The sequence below is a fragment of the Orcinus orca genome, chromosome 8 (genome assembly GCF_937001465.1).
Source record: "Orcinus orca chromosome 8, mOrcOrc1.1, whole genome shotgun sequence".
NCBI lineage: Eukaryota > Metazoa > Chordata > Mammalia > Artiodactyla > Delphinidae > Orcinus > Orcinus orca.
In genome coordinates this window covers 52,234,151-52,250,297 of record NC_064566.1, presented here as the reverse complement: position 1 = coordinate 52,250,297, position 16,147 = coordinate 52,234,151, and the positions used below count along the sequence as shown (strand labels likewise).

Below are 16,147 nucleotides of genomic sequence, written 5' to 3'. Positions count from 1 at the left end.
GGGTGGGATAGGGAGGGTGGCAGGGAGACGCAAGAGGGAGGAGATGTGGGGATATATGTATAGGTAGAGCTGATTCACTTTGTTATAAAGCAGAAGCTAACACACCACTGTAAAGCAATTATACTCCAATAAAGATGTTAAAAAATAAAATTAAAAAAAAAAAAGAATGAGCAGGTTCCCCCTGGACAGGAGGCTTACCCCTCTACCCAGCAGGGTGAGGACTGGCTAATTGGCAGGTGACGGGGAGGGGGCTCTGGTGGCCAGGGAATGGCAGGAGCTGACGCCAAGCTTACACAAGCACAGTCCATATCATACCAGCTGACTCCACTAGGATGAAACTCCATATGGGACCTTGTCTCGTTCACTGCTGTATCCCCAGCGCCTAGAACAGTGCCTGGCACTAGGAGGTGCTCCACGGATGCTTATCGAATGTTGAATGAACTCACACAGGTCCCCACCGAGTGGGGCTCAGTGTACCTGAAGCCTCTGGCCTTGCCTTCTTGCTCTGATCAGCGCCAGCTCTGAAACTGAGGGGCTCAAAGGCTATGGGAGGGAGTGACATAGTCAGACATAGGTGTCCCGGGGACCTCTTCGTTCACTGATAGGAGGTCTGGCTGGGAAGGCTGAGGCCAGAGCTTGGTTTAAATGATAGCAAGGGATAGGATACAAAAATTTCAGAAAAGTGCCCAAGTTAGTTCTGGCGAAGCTTTTCAACCGTTTTCTCCTTCCTCCTTCCCCTTCCCACCTGCAGAACCTCACACCCCCTCTGGGCTCCGGGCCCCGCCAAGGTCCTGCCAGCACAACGGGACCACGTACCAACATGGAGAGATCTTCAGTGCCCACGAGCTGCTCCCTTCCCGCCTGCCCAACCAGTGTGTCCTCTGCAGCTGTACCGTAAGACCTGCTACTTCCCTTTAGCACAGGCCAGTGGTCTGGGCCTGCAGAGCACAGTGGTGTGGACCGGGGGGGTAAGGGGAATTGTTCCTCCTGGTCAAAGGACAGTGAAAGTGAATGGGCTCAGGGAGAAGGGAACATCTGGGACTTGGAATGTCCTGCCTTTCTCTGGGCTTCCGCACCCTCCTAAGCTGCCTGGTCACCTTGCACTGACATTTGCCATTACTGTGTCCCCCAGTAGACTCTGCACTCCTTGAGGGGAGGGGATATGTTCAACTCATTTCTATATCCCCCACTACGCCCAGCTCAGGGCCTGGCACACAGATGTCTATAATGATTGTTGAATGAATGAGTGAGTGAATGAGTGAATGAGTAAATGATCAGTTATCAATCCTGGGGCACAGAGACAGAGCCAGACTGCTTGCAGTAAATGCAGTTTAATCTGAAGCTGCTTAAACTCCCCTGCTGTGGTCGGAGTTGGGCCTAGGGACAGGCAGGGCTGAACCAGCAGTGTTATCAGGGGACAGAAACCGAAGCCAAGCAGGGCCTGAGCTGGAAAGTCTTCCCCTCCTCCTCAGGGTGGGTTCTGGGCCTGGCCCTGCTGCATGTTTGCAGGTGGCCTTTGGCATGTCACCCTCATCCTTGGGCTTAGCGCATCTGTGCTTTGGTGGGAGAAACTCCTGCCCTCCTGATTTCCCTACTACCTGACCATCGAACTTCTCTGGGCCTCAGTTCCTCTGAGTGTGTAAGGGAGTCTGACCAGGTGATCTCCAAGGTCCTCTCCATTTAAGATAATAATCTGATTCAGTGGTGATGAGAGGATAAGAGACCGAGACCCATGTTTCAGCTCCAGCTCTGCCATGGTTCCCTGTGTGACCTTGAGAGAGTCACCTCTCTCAGGCCTGCCTCCCATCTTTTCAGTGAGAGGATCTCACCCCTCCAAGAATCTGAATTTTAAGTTATCTGTGCTGCAGAGCAAACAACTTAATAATAACAAGAGTGACCACTTAGAAATCAACTGAGAGAATGGTTATTTTTGCAGGGCCTGGGCCTCTTGCAGTGGACTAGTACACTGTACCTACTAGGAAATGCCTTATGTTTATATACAGCATCCCAGTGGCCCTATGAGGGGGATATCACTATTCATAGTTTTTAGATAAGAAAACTGAGGCTCAGAGCAGTTAAGCGATTTGCCTGAGGTCACACAGCTAGTTAAGTGGCAGACTCAGAATTCAGACCCAGGGCCATATAATTCCAAACCCACATTCCTTTACCTGCACTGTGTGGCTTCCTGTGAAGGGATGACCACCTAGATTAGCAGGGGCTGTGGGAAGAGACAGAACTGATGGTGGTGGGGTGGTAAGAAGCATTCTTGTGACCCCTTGTCTCCTCTCCCTGGATACTTGGGTCTCCCCTTCTTTCTTCTGATCCCTGTTTATATGGGAGTGGTTTGAAGGATCAGAATCCTTACTTCTGAGACTCACTGGAAAAGGAATAGGGAAAGGACTCAAGGTAATATCACTTCCTCCCAGGTACACATTGTGCCTCGCAGTTTAACAAGGGTTTTCATAACCATTCCCTCATTTGATTTCACAACCCAGATGGGAGTGCCCCCATTTCACAGAAGAGGAAACTGAGGCCCAGAGAAGAGAAGTGACTCACCTAAGGTCATCTGGCCTCTGACTCCCAGAAGGCCCTTTCTCCTGCAGTCTTGCCTTTGCAGGCTGCATCCTGAAGTTTGGGAAACCTCGAGTTTCAGTAAGAGCAAGATGAGCCCAAGTAGTCATGCACTCATCCCCTCCTCTATGCTGGGCTCCCTGTTCTAGGCCAGGGGAGAAGGACACTGATAGCAGTAGGAAAAGCCTGAAGACTGGGTTCTAGTCCATTCTGCCCAGCTGTGTCTCTGACGTCAGAAGGTCCAGGCCCCTCCACAGTCCCTCCCCATCTGTAGGATGGGAGAATCTCACCTCATTGGGTTGCTGTGAAAGCCTAGGGAGAGACTGGGTACAAAAACACTTTAGAAGCTGAAGGGTAACTGTTACCTCAGGGCCTGGGTAAGAGTGGGAGGGGTACAGGGACCCCGCCTCTGAGATGGCTGGGCCGTGCCCAGGACACTCTACTGCTCCCTCCCTCCCCACCTCAGAGGGGACCCCAAGGCCATTTGCCCCCCACCGGGCAGGGGCTCTCCCAGCCCCAAGGCTGGTGCTCAACAGAGCTCATCTCCCAGCTCCTGTTTGCTCTGCCTGTCAGGAGGGCCAGATCTACTGCGGCCTCATGACCTGCCCAGAACCGGGCTGCCCTGCACCCCTCCTGCTGCCTGCCTCCTGCTGCCAGGCCTGCAAAGGTGAGTCTGTCCCTAGATCTGGCAGTGCCCGCCCATCCCACCGCAGGGACCTAGCCATGGACTGTTAGGGGGGAACCTCAGGGAACACCAAGCATGTAGCAAACCATTCTTTCCTCAGGGCGGTGGCTTAGCTGCAGCCTCTAGAAAGCTAAGCCTGTGTCAGAGGCTGATGTGCATTATTTTTTATTGCAATCTCAGGGAGCAGGAAGGAGGGGAAGGGAAAGTGAAGCAGGGAGGGAGGGAAAAACAACACAGGAATGTGTTGGGGAGCTGGCCTTTGCTTGATATCAAGTGTGACCTATTGCTCTAAGTGACCTCCTCCTCCTCAGAAAAGTCTGGAGGTGATAGAGGAGGAGGTGGAACTTGCCCACCAGCCACCAACTCTCACTGGTCAAAGATTCACCCCAAGGCGGGGTGATTCCCTCACACTCCCCGGTTGTGCTAGGCTGTCCTGGGAGCAGGAGGTGGGAGTGGGGCAGGGTAAGAAGTGGGGGCAGAGACATGGAGGAGGTGTGGCACGAGGGCACCCGCTGGGTGAGTCTGAGGGAAGTTGGCTGGAGCCCATGTGAAGGGGGTATTGCTGCAGTGCCTGCAGTGAGGGGACAAAATCCCTGCAATCAAATGAGGCCAAGAGGATCAGAAGAGGCACAAGAGAGGGGTCTGTACAGGCAGTGACCGTGTCTCTTCCTGTCTTCCTCATGGCAGAGCCGGGCACAGGCCTGGGCTCACTGGAGCTCAGGGCACCTGTGTCAAGCAGAATCCAGGTAGCATCTCTGTATAGCACAGAGAGAGGCAACACACTGACGAGTGCGGGGCAAGCAGCTTGGGCAGAATGAAGTGCACAGATGGCCGGACTGTCCCCTGTGGGCAGGACTTGAGGAGGGGAGTGCTGCACTATAGAACGTTTCCCCAGATGTTGGCACTGTGGAAGGGCACCGGGCCAGGAGCCAGGTGATCCCAGTTTAGTCCTGGTTCTTCCAGCTAATTCCTGCAGATTCCTTCCCCTCTCTGGGCCTCAGCTGTGCTGTGTGTGCACTGAGAAATTGGCCTTGGTGATTTCTAATGTACAGGCTGATTCCAACGTTCTGGATCTTTGAACCCAGAATGCTCAGTGGTAGACACTCTGTATGTGAGGCAGGGGTGAAGGGGAGAGAATCCCACTCAGGGATCTAGGAAGCGGCAGGACTCCAGAGGGTTTTGTGTGCTGGTGCCCCAGGATGTAGGGGATGGAGGAGTCCTAGGCTTTTCCAGCTGGAGGGGCAGAGGGGCTAGAGGGCAACCACGGGAGGGTATGGTGTAGACCAAGTCTGGTGACTTCATGCGTGGCTGGACAGAGAGGCTGCCCGGGGGACTGCAGCTAAGCAGGCTGGGATTCAGAGCCCTCGGGCCATCTGTGACGACACTGAACAAGATGCTCTGGCCCAGCCAGGTGGTTCAGTCTTAAGTGACCAAGAGGCCAGTGTGGGGAAACTGAGGCAGTGGCCCAGTTGTAGGGACTTCATCAACCTAAGGGTGAGGTGACGCTGTAATGAGAAGTAGGAATAAGGCCCCACTGGGGCAAAGGGACCTACTGGTGTGGGGGGCTGCAGAAGTGGCAACAGGCCTTGGAGGGGCAGAGCCTAGAGGTGGTGGCCTGCAGGGCTCTGGCCCCAAGGCTGAGGAAGCAGAGGCTGACCCAACTCCCTTTGGGTTTTCAGATGGGTCAAGTGAGAAGTCAGCTGAAGAGGATGCCACGCAGTCACACCGTGGGGTGGTGAGTACACAGCTTTAGGGACAGGGTGGGGAGAGGAGGGGAGGGCGCTGGTATCCAGGGCCTAGGTCTCCTTGCTCTGGAGCAGGCAATACCAGTTGTTGCCCTCGTTTCTCATTTGTCCCCTGGGTCAGCTCCGTTAGCTGCCACCAGGTTCCAGGCCCTCTCCTTAGACTTCCATCCTGGCTCCCACCGTGGGCTGGTGAGTCAGGAGGGTCTGGGATAAAACACCACACAGGGCAGGAGCAGGCCCCAAGCTTCCCAATTTCCTTCCTGGAAAATTCTGACGCTGTTCCACCCAGAGCCTGTGTCTGTCCTTATTCAGGCCGCCTCTGGGCAGCATGTCCCCCAGGGGAATGGCCTCTGACTTGGGCCAGCCTTCCCCATCTAGCTCCTGAGGTACCAGTTCTTCATCTGGGGCTACCTCACTGTTGCTGGCTCCATCTTGACCCCTCTCGATCTTGGTCTAGAGTTAAGATGAGCTAACCTGCCCAGCGCTCTCTGGTCAGAGAGGAAAGAGGTGGGAGAATGGGCCCGCACACTGACTCACGTCCCTGTCTGCACCTGTGCTATGTCTATGATGTGAAGAGCTCCACCTGCTCTTTCATCCTGGGTCACCTGGACCCTGGGGGACTCGAAGGGGGGGGGGGTTCCCCTTCCCAGAGACTCCCCGGGGGTCTGAACGAATGCGCTCTCCCTTCTCCCCTGCCAGCTCACCCCCACTTCCCAGGCTGGGCTTTGTCTAGTGGGTGCTGGGCCACGGGACCTGACCATGTCATCCCCCTTCCTCCCCATCCTCTCCCCAGGAGGCAGCTAAGTGAAACCCACCAGACTTAGTTCCAGGCCCCGAGCAGCTACTTACTGACTTGCTGGATGCCGTGGGCAAGTCACCAATTAGGGGGCTGGGCTCTTCAATTCCTTTCTGCCTCTATTCTACTTGACAAGCATTTCCTGGGTGCCTCCTGTGTGCCTCGGCCTGTGCTGGGGCCTGGGACACAGTTTCCACTCTAGGAGCTCTTGTGGGCTCAGTCCAGCCATCAGAGGACAGACTCAGAGATTGTACAGTCAGAAAGGGGCTGCAGAAGAAGGCATGTGAGTGACTCAGTGTCAGTGACGGGGTGGTAAGCTCTGCCCTTTGCCCCCAGCCCACTTGCTCCTCTCCCACGGCCTGGAGCTCCCAACCCCCAATCTCTGGACTGGGGAGCCCCTGCCCTGTTAGGCTGCCTTCACACACACACCCTTTGTTCTCACTGCCAGCCCTCCCAAGACCTGATCTGGAGGGGTGGGGTCTCGGGATGTTGGATTCCAGGGACTCAGGAAAGGAGGCTCCCAAGACCCATCATCTCCGGACAGGGCCTGCTCTCAGCCCTCCTGCCTGTGGGATTCCGGGGCCTGGTGGGATCTTCAGAGGCCCATCCCCTGTCCCATCACCTAAATCTTCTTGGACAAAGAAGAATTTCCTGACTCTCATCCTCACTACATTCTCACCTTCCATTTCTTACATATTAAGTTCTCCAGGTCCCTGATCACTTATGTCTCCCAGATCAAGACCACAGTACCCTTGCCCATCTCAGCCCCAAGGCTCTGGCTCTGCCAGCCTGAGAAGGGCTCAGTGGAGGCTAGATTTCCAAACCACTATCCTCTGAGAGTTTTCAAAGGCCTGGGAACATCTTCGACCCCATCCAGATCTTCTTTCTACCCAGAGCCTATGCCCTGTCTTCCCTGGGCCATCAGGCTCAGTCACTAGAGCCATCCTCAGGCCTCTCCCCGCAGCCTCTGTCTGGCTGCTTCTGCACTGGCAGTGGCCTGTCGGTGATCTGCATCCTTCCTGCCCTTTGCAGAGACATTCCCAGGATCCGTGTTCAGGGGACGGTGGGAGAAAGAGAGACCTGAGCACCCCAAGCCCCACTGGCCCCAGCGCCCCCCTGGGCTTCCTCCCTCGCCACTTCCGACCGAAGGAGGCAGGCAGCACGACAGTCAAGATTGTTTTGAAGGAGAAACATAAGAAAGGTGGGAACTGGAGCCTCTGCCGACCCCTGAGGTGGGAAAGGGGGGCCCTGACCGCTCCCACTTCCCATCCCTGCACCTCCACTGAGTGGTTCCCCAATCTCAACTTGGCCATGAGCTTGTAGACCCCTAGAACGTCGGGTCTAAACCCCCATTTGACAGATGAGGACACTGAGGTTCAGAGTATTGAGTTAGAGACAGAACCAGTCCCGGAACCAGGACTACGGGCCATACAACAATATTTTTTTTAGCATCTGCCACGTCTTTGCTGGGAATTGAGGGACACAGAACAGACAGATGAAAATGGTCCCTGTCCTCCAGGCGCTCCTAGACTAGTAGGGCAGACAGACATTTACATTAATTATTATAAGATAAGGAAGTGGTGAGGGAAAGTTTTTGATGAAGGAAGGAGGACACAGAGCTGGGCTGCAGGAGGATGGTTGGGATGGATCAGGGAAGGAGGCTAAGGGGACAATTGTGGCAGCAGAGGGGGAGGAAAGAGGCCTCACTGCAGGGCACCCTGATTGGTGGAGCGGGAGGGGTTGCAGAGGCATCCGTCCAGCCCCTCGCTGTACAGATGGGACACTGAGGTTGAGACAGGAGAAGGGACCTGACAGAGCTCACATGGCCAGGTAGTGACAGCACTTGATCACAGGTCTCCTACTGTCAGGCCATCCCTCCCCATGCCCCACTGGAGGTGCCTGTGAAGTGCAGGGGAGGACTCTCCATCTTCGGCAAGAACTTACTGGCCCATCTCGGCCCTGAGTGCTGAGATGGGGGATGTCAGGGACAGAGGACTGGTTTACTCCCTGGCCTCCACTTTGCAGGCAGTGTGGCTGGGCCAGACTGGCGGAGCAGGGGCGCCCCAAGGACCTACTCCCAGCCATTATTGGACTCTGACCCGAGTCCGAGGCACTGACCCTCCTCCCTTCCTGCCCTCCCAGCCTGTGTGCATGGCGGGAAGACGTACTCCCATGGGGAGGTGTGGCACCCAGCCTTCCGCTCCTTTGGACCCCTGCCCTGCATCCTGTGCACCTGTCAGGACGGCCGCCAGGACTGCCAGCGGGTGACCTGCCCCACTGAGTACCCCTGCCGTCAGCCCAAGAAAGTGGCTGGGAAGTGCTGCAAGATTTGTCCAGGTACAAAGAGGGCCTGGGGGCAGGGAGGGCACTGGCCAGAGTGAGCCATGGGTCTCTCTCCCCAGAGCACAGACACTTGGAACATCTCTGACATGAATGGGGCATGGCCTCAGAGCCAGGGGATGTAGGGGTTATCACATGCACAGAATGTTAGAAGCACAGCAGTGAAAAATGCCCAACTCATAAAATATTAGACTTATGGAACCATCTACTGTTACAGATTCAGAGACTTTCAGACATACATAGAATCAAATAATGTCCTGGATTCTGTGAAGTCATAAAATCTTAGGCTATTAGGACTTTTAAGAGGAATGGCCAACATTTATTGAGCACTTATCATGTGCCGGGTAGGTATTTTGGCTGAATTCATGTAATCCTCACCAAAACGGACAAGGCAGGCATCTTTATCTCCATTTTACAGAATGAGAAGATACATACCTTGTCCCAGGTCCCAAAGCTGTAAGTGACAGAGCTGGGATAGGAACCCTGTCGGTCTTATTCCAAAGACAATGCCCTCTTTTTATTTACTTATTTATTTATTTTGGCTGCGCAGCGCGGCTCGCAGGATCTTAGTTCCCTGACCAGGGATCGGATCCCAGGCCCACAGCAGTGAAAGCGTGGAATCCTAACCACTAGACCGCCAGGGAATTCCCACAAAGACCATGCTCTTCACCACTGCTGTCTTCCTTCAATCCTCATCAACATATGGGAAAACTGAGACCCAGAGAAGGGAAGGGAACTTCCTAAGTCACACAGCAAAAGAGCAGTAGAGCTGGAACTGGAACTCCTCCTAGAACCTGTCCTGTATCACACTCATCATCATTACTGCCATCGTCACCTCAATCCCTCCCAAACCTTTCATTCTACGTGTGTTCAGTGTGAGCCTGTGCTGGGTGGTATGAGTCACTCAAAAGACTTGGAGAACATGATTCCTGCCCTTCACCCTGTGGGTTTTTTTTAGAGAGAAAACATACCCAAGTGAAACAATTACAAGGCAATGCAAGGCAGTGTGGGATTAAGGGCCTGAGGGAGAGGCATAAGCAAGAAGGGTTTTACAAGCTATGGGTGGGAGGAAATGGTGCGCTGAGCTGTTCCAGGTGGGCTGCCTGGAAGAGGTGGAAGGTGAGCTGGGCCCTGAAGGGTGAGAAGTTTCCTGACATGCTAATCAATGGGAGGTGAATGGGGGAGAGGCCCCTTCTCTCTTCCCCAGAGACCTCCTTCTCTTCCCAGGGGCACCAGAACTTTCCCAAGGGCCCTATTGACCCTGAGGGAGATGTCAGACCAGTGGCCCCTCTTCCTGGGCTACCAGGGGTGGGGAGACAGAGTGTTCATGAGCTCCTTGTCTCTCCCAGAGGACAAGGCAGACCCTGGCCACAGTGAGATCAGTGCCACCAAGTGTCCGAAGGCGCCGGGCCGGGTCCTTGTCCACACATCAGTATCCCCAAGCCCGGACAACCTGCGTCGCCTGGCCCTCGAGCGTGAGGCTTCTGAACAGGTGGAGATCTACCTCTGGAAGCTGGTAGAAGGTGAGCAGGGGCCCACTCCCACTCTGGCCTGTCCCCCTTCCTTTGCTGCAGACCCGCCAAGGGTGGTAAGGGAGTTTTGTTGATCAAGTGCCTCTGGCCCAGGAAGACCTGCCTTGGGCCACCTTCCAGCTTTGAGTCCCAGATTCCGAGATAGAGGGAGACTGATTCTATCTGACGATTCTGATAAGCTCACCCACTCTGAAATGCCAGGCCCTTGAAGTGCTCCCTCTCCTGGGGGAAAGGGGTTTTTACACTTTGTGAGGAGCCAGGACAGAGTAATGCCTACCCTGATAAAACAAAGAGCTGTCTATTGGTAGAATTTCAGCAGACTGGGAGGAGAGATCTTTTCAGGCAGGAGGGCCCTCACAGCATCCTCAAATCCTCAAGGCTAGTCTCATTCAGCCCTTTCTATAAGGTGGATTCTATCCCTCCAAGGTAAGTCGACATCAGAATATGTTTCTCGTTCTGTAGAAACTCACCCTGTTCAGCAGGCTGCTCCTATCACCAGCTGAAGGTCAAGAGTTTTCATTTATAGGGAATTGCCGAGAGTTCAGTTTTGGGGCTCTTCTTGTAAAACATAAATCCCCTGGATAGAGTAAAACAAATTAAAACCTTTAAGTGGAAATTAGCTGTAAGGTCAATTTATTGATGTGTTTGGCTGGCAGTGGGGAGGTGGGGGAGATGTGGGGGGTGAAAGAGGGGATGATAATAAGAATGATGACAATGATAATAACAACCAATGTGTGAAGCACTTTGGAGTTTACAAAGTGCTTTCACGTTCATTATCTCATTTGATCCTCAACGATCCTGAGAGTTAGGTATTATTATCCCCATTTTACAGATGAGGAAACTGAGGCTCAGAGAGGTGAAGTACCTGGCCCAAGGCCACACAGCCAGTAAGTGGAGGACGGGAGCTAGAGCCCAGGTCTTGTGACGTCAGATGCGGCTCTTTCCCTGCTCTACTCTGCCCCCTGTCGTAGGAGGAATGGACGAAGAAAGCGGAGCTGTTCAGCCTGGAGAAGAGAAGACTCAGGGGACAGGACCGCTGGCTTCATGGCTCTGAAGGACTGCCCCAGGCAAAGGGAGCAGTTGTGTTCTCAGTGACCACAAGGGTCAGAACAACAAGCAGGGGCTTTGGAATCACACAGACCTGGGTTTGAATCCCGGCTCTGCCATTTCTTAGCTGTGTGGCCTTGGGCAATCACTTGACCTCTCTGGGCCTCAGATTTCTCTTCTGTTAATGGGGGAGAAGGGGTTTTGGAGGATTACATGAAAGAATATAGGTACCACCCCTGACCTATAGTAAGTGCTAAAAATGTCAGCCTCCTTCTTATCCCGCCTCATCAGTTGGTTAGAATGGCAGAGAGGCAGGTTTCAGTTTATGAGAGGAAGCACCTTCTCAAGCGTAAAGCCTTCCTGCAGTGGAAGGGAGGAAGCAAGTTCCATTCACGCAAGTGTGCAGGCAAGGGCTGGGTGGGGACTTGGCCACTGGCTGAGGAGTTAAGTTCAATAACCTTCGTGATTGTTTTGAACCTTGAGATTCCATCTTTCCCTGGACAGGTGGGGCTGCATGTTTACGATGGGCCTCCTCCCACCCCTCTGTGACCACAGAGAGTAACAGGCCCAGGCTCTGTCCTCAGGACCCCATGGCTCTGTGCCCTGGGTGCAGGAGGAGCTCCCTGGGAGCTAAGCTGGTCAGGGAAGGCTTTGTGGAGGATGGGCCTGAGCTGGACAGGATTTAGAAAGGCAAGAGGGGCACACTACAGGCAGGCTGACAGTGACAGCCTCAAACTCTGGTGCCAGAGCCCACATTTACATGCCTGGTGCTCTGTGATTGGCATTTAGCAGGTACTATATATAATGTGCTTCAATTCACCCACATATAAGAAAGCTGAAGGGTATGTATTAATGCCCCATTTTGCAGATAAGAAAACTGAGTCTGAGAGGTAAAATGATTTGCTCAAAACCACACAGTTTAAACAGTAAAGCAAAGATTCAAACCCAGGTCTTACTGTCCCCAGTGCCGCCTCCACAAAGGTGACCTTATGCTTTTAGGGAAGGGCCTAAGGAAGGCCCAGGATGGCAGAGAAGGAGGCATGATAGCTCAAGGCAAAATCTCATTACCAGGCGGCCCAACAAAAAGGAACAAGGTGGGGAGAACTCTTCAACTTTACAATGCCAGGCCCTGCCATCCTGTCACTAACAAACCTTCCCCCACCCCCGCCCCCCTATCTCCTGAGCCTCTGGGTGCCTGAAATGCCCCATCAGCCTCCCTGTCTGTTACCTCCCTGTCCCAGACTGTGAAAGTCAGAACAAACTCTGCCAAGGTCTGATCGTCAGTGGGAAACCTTTCCTGTCTCCTCACCCAGACAAGTGGAAACAGCAGGCCTTGGGGGCCAGGAGAGGAAGAGGGCAATTGGCCTGGACACAAAGTGAGCAGGTGGATGCTGAAAGCTGGGCTGAGGCCACACCACAGTGGGACCAGCCCCAGGCTCAGAGTCTGAGCAGAGAGCTGGCGTAGGGTTAAAGGGCTTTTTAGAGTCTAGAATTTCAGAGTAGAAGGGACCTCAGGGGTCTCCATTCCTCCCCCCACCCCAGGAAGGAAGTCTCCCTGCAGCCTCCCTGATGGTCTCTAGCCCCTGACTGCACACAACCCCTCCCCACCTCCAGACAGGTGGTTCACTTGCCATTCTGGACATGGCTCTACCCAGAGAGGGTTCTTCACACTAAGCGAAGCCTGTCCTATCTCTTGGAACTCACCCACCACTGCCACCTCTGCCCAGGACACACAGAGCCCAGCCACTCTCAGGCCTGGCACGCCCTTCAAAGAGCAAGAGGCACAACCATGACCCTCAGGCAAGCTCTTGATTCCAGGCCCAAGATCTCGGACCTTTCACTCATGCCTTATAGGCAACAGCGTGGGGACCTGCCCTCAGCCCCGTTACCTCTCCAATTTGTGTTTGGGGGTTTGTGCAGCGGCAGGACTGGAGCACCAGGACCTGTCCCCATCTTATGCTTGTGATGTGACCTGGGCCTCTGGAGCAAGTCTCTCCCGTATTCTGGTCCTTGGCCTCTGGACCGGGGGGCCTGAAGACAGTGCTGGGCATTCCCAGCTTCCTGGACCTCAGTCCCAGGATCCGTGCTGTCTCTTCCCCTCGGTGGGATCCCACTTGGATTCCCATAAGTAAGGCCGGTTCCTGGTTTTCTTGAGGGCGGTGCTGGCCTACCAGAGGTCTTGCTGTCACATCTGTTCTTTCTGGCCACAGACCCCGGTGGTAACAGCCGGCACGACATCAGAGCCCATGTGCTCAGGGCCTCAGCCCCATGTGTGGTGCCTGTGCTCCCCAGGGGATGCAAACATCAGGAGACACAGCTAGTACCTCATTCCCCCTCAGGGCCTGGCCTACACAGGGTACACATATATTTGCTTATCCATCCATCCATCCACCCATGGATTCATTCATTCAGCATGCCTAATGTGGGCCGGGTGCAGGGAACCCAAGAGGAACACCCTCCCCAAGTTCCCAGTCTGGTAAGGGAGGCAAGAGCAGACACAATGATAGCACATTAGAAATAGGAACAATCACAAACAGAAGCCAAGAGCTGTGGGTAACCCAAGGAGGAAATTATAACTATTTGGGGGAAGAGGGAGAAGAGAGGAAGACTTCCCAGGTGAGGCTGGGAGGATGAGTAGGAGTTCACCTGTGGCAATAGGAGCAGGTGTTTCAGCAGAGGGGGCAGCATATGTAAAGGCTTGGCCCCCTCAGGGACCTCAAGTAGCTGATTAGGACTGTAGCACAGGCAGGGCCACTCAGAGGGATGGGGTAAACTGAGCCTTGAGCCGAAAGGGAGACTACAACCCTGACACCTGTAGTGCTTGGGTGTCTGAAGCAAATCACCTATTGATTTTTATCATACGTTCTGTGTCCAGATAAAAGCTTGACCAGGCCCTACAGGCCTGGCAGCTTTTCTTCCTTCTTTCCTCCCTCCCTCCTGCATTCCCCCTCTCTGCATTGTGGACAGGTGAGTGGTGTGAGAGCAGGAAGGTGACAGTGACAGGAGCAGGGTCACGGAAGGGGAATGACGGGGTAACATGCATATTTTCCAATGACCACAGCCAGGATCATAGGTTAGAGGCGGGGTTAAAGGGGTCAGAAGTCTAGTGCAGTGACCCAGGCAAGGCATGATGGGGCCTGAATGGGAAGGGTGACAGTGGGGTTAGGAGAACAGATTCAAAATATTTAGGGAATTTAGTCCACAGGATTTGGTGGCTGGTCAGAAAAGGGGAGGGGAGGGAGGTGACGGGGTCTGTCCCAGGTCTAAGTCACCCTGTTTCACTGACCACACACCCTGCCTTTCCTGCTCATGCCCTTGTCTCTGCCCTCAGGAATCTTCCACTTGATTCAGATCAAGAAAGTCAGGAAGCAAGACTTCCAGAAAGAGGCACAGAACTTCCGGTTGCTCACTGGCACCCACAAAGGTGGGACCCTGGGCTGAGGACTGGGGCCTGGGAAGAGAGCCGGGCTAGAAGCTGGGGCCTCCTGGAGAGTTCCAGGCTGCTGGTGCCGGGAGGAGGGCGGCTGTCAGCCACAGACGTCAGTTCCCGGCACAGGAATCCAGTGGGCGTCTGGGCCAGAGATTTCCTAACTCAGACGCCCGGGAGCTTGGGAGCGGGAAGGTAAAGCAGAGCCAGCTGGATTTGGTCTTGGGGGTGAGGGAGACGGGGCTGTCAGAGGTGGGGCTCTGAGCCCCTAAGTCCTGGTGCTGCTTCGTTTCTCTCCACTGGAACTTTTCCCACTGAAACCTTCTAACCACGTTCCTTCTGATGCCCTTAAGTTGCTCTACACTCCCCCGAGGAAGAGGGACCCAGGTGGGTCTTCAGGTGGGGGAGAGGAAGTCACAGACGGGAGGGTCACCAACAAGAGTCAGGATACCAGCCCGGCCCACACATGTTGGTTGTTTGAGGCGGAGTCATGTGTCAGAACCCTCTGGGATTTGGGGTGTGATGGGGTCCCCACCTCCCTCCTCCCTGTGGGCTCCAAACCCAGGCTACTCAATCCTCGTTGTCCTAAGTTTGCCCCACCCCAGTCACCCCATCTCTGTTGTGCACATGCATGCAAACGCACACACCACACGCACACAACACACACACACACCCCTGCACACACACATACAGCACACACCCCTACACACACACGCGACTCTTCCTCTTTTCTCCATGCAGGTCACTGGAACGTCTTCCTAGCCCAGACCCCGGAGCTGAAGGTCACGGCCAGTCCAGACAAAGTGACCAAGACCTTGTAACACAGACCTGAACAGCTGCAGATGTGAGCTCTATTATTTTTGTTGTTATATATTAATAAATAAGAAGTTGCATCACCCCTCAACCCTGCCTGCTGAGTCCATATCCAGTCTCCACGTGTTCTCACAGTGACTGCAGACAGGCAGAGACTGGCCCGCGTCCTCACGGTGAGCTGTTATGAGAGTCGGGGCTAGTTCCCCCAGCCTTCTGACCCAGACCCTCGTCTGCCATCGTGGCCTCTCCCCTGCTCTGTGCTGCTTCTGTGCCCAGCCCCCAACTACAGCGCCTCCTGCTTTTGTGGGCCATCCCCCTCCCATAGCTCTTTGGCAGTGAGCCTAGGAAAGGGGACTGACTGGAGTTAGCCAGAGGAGCGGGGTGCACGGAGCCTCAAAGTGCTTTCCCAGCAGATATTCCAGAGATCCTTACAGTTGTCAGCTACACTTTACAATGAGGTCGCTGAGTTTAGGGAGGAGCAGTCATTTGCCTGAAGCCACAGAGCAGGGTGGTAGCAGATTTGGAATTGGATGCCCGGTCTCTTGCTCCAAGCTAGCACTCGTCCCTGTTCCACCGTGACCAATGTTATAAACCCAAACCTTCTCACCTCAGAGGATTTCCAAGACTTGGCAGTCAGATTGCCAACCCTGGCACCACGTTCTGGGAAGAAAGCCTAACGGTTACAATTAAAGACAACATCAGTCATTGATCCTGCCCGCGTGTGCAGTTCCTCGCCGTTTCAAAGATGTTTTAATGCCCGTGATTCTACTTGAGGTGAACTAGTACAGGAATTACCCCCATTTTAGAGAGGAGAGAACAGAGGTTCAGGATCGGCCACTGTCTTCCCCAAAGCCTCACGGTGATGAGTGGTGAAGCCAGAACCAGAATTCAGACCTACTGACTCCTAGACCTGTGCTCTCATCCCACGGCCAGGCCCACTCCCACCCCAAGCCTGATCGGAAGCCGTGGAGAGACAGTGTCAAGTGGCCTTTTGGTGGGATTCTGCCACCTGCAGCCACTTAGAGGGCTCTGCTCCGAGCCCTGGTCTTATACCTGGGCGTCTGAGGTCTGGGAAGTCGTCTAAGCAGCCTCCCAGTGCTGCCCTTACTGAGCAGGGACGGGTATCACCCTCCCCAAACTCCCTCTGCCAGCTCCCAGGGGGGCTGGATCGAGAGTCTGGGGTTTGAGGAA

The 16,147-nt window shown here is 54.4% G+C and overlaps 1 protein-coding gene across 2 annotated transcripts in view; it reads left to right on the top strand.

Annotated features, from left to right (window-relative positions):
* The window catches only part of CHRDL2 (chordin like 2), a 32,039-nt gene extending 16,992 nt beyond the window's left edge, over window positions 1-15,047 (top strand). Inside the window, exons 4-12 of one of the 2 annotated variants that reach the window (XM_004279791.3) lie at window positions 752-894; window positions 3,145-3,238; window positions 4,936-4,991; window positions 6,830-6,998; window positions 7,940-8,134; window positions 9,487-9,660; window positions 10,502-10,556; window positions 14,048-14,140; window positions 14,885-15,047. In XM_004279791.3, the coding sequence (XP_004279839.1) occupies window positions 752-894; window positions 3,145-3,238; window positions 4,936-4,991; window positions 6,830-6,998; window positions 7,940-8,134; window positions 9,487-9,660; window positions 10,502-10,556; window positions 14,048-14,140; window positions 14,885-14,975 (1,070 nt within the window). In that variant the 3' untranslated portion in view covers window positions 14,976-15,047. The remainder of the gene's footprint in view (window positions 1-751; window positions 895-3,144; window positions 3,239-4,935; window positions 4,992-6,829; window positions 6,999-7,939; window positions 8,135-9,486; window positions 9,661-10,501; window positions 10,557-14,047; window positions 14,141-14,884) is intronic. The other variant, XM_004279792.3, reaches the window with a different exon arrangement.
* Window positions 15,048-16,147: the final 1,100 nt, after the last annotated feature.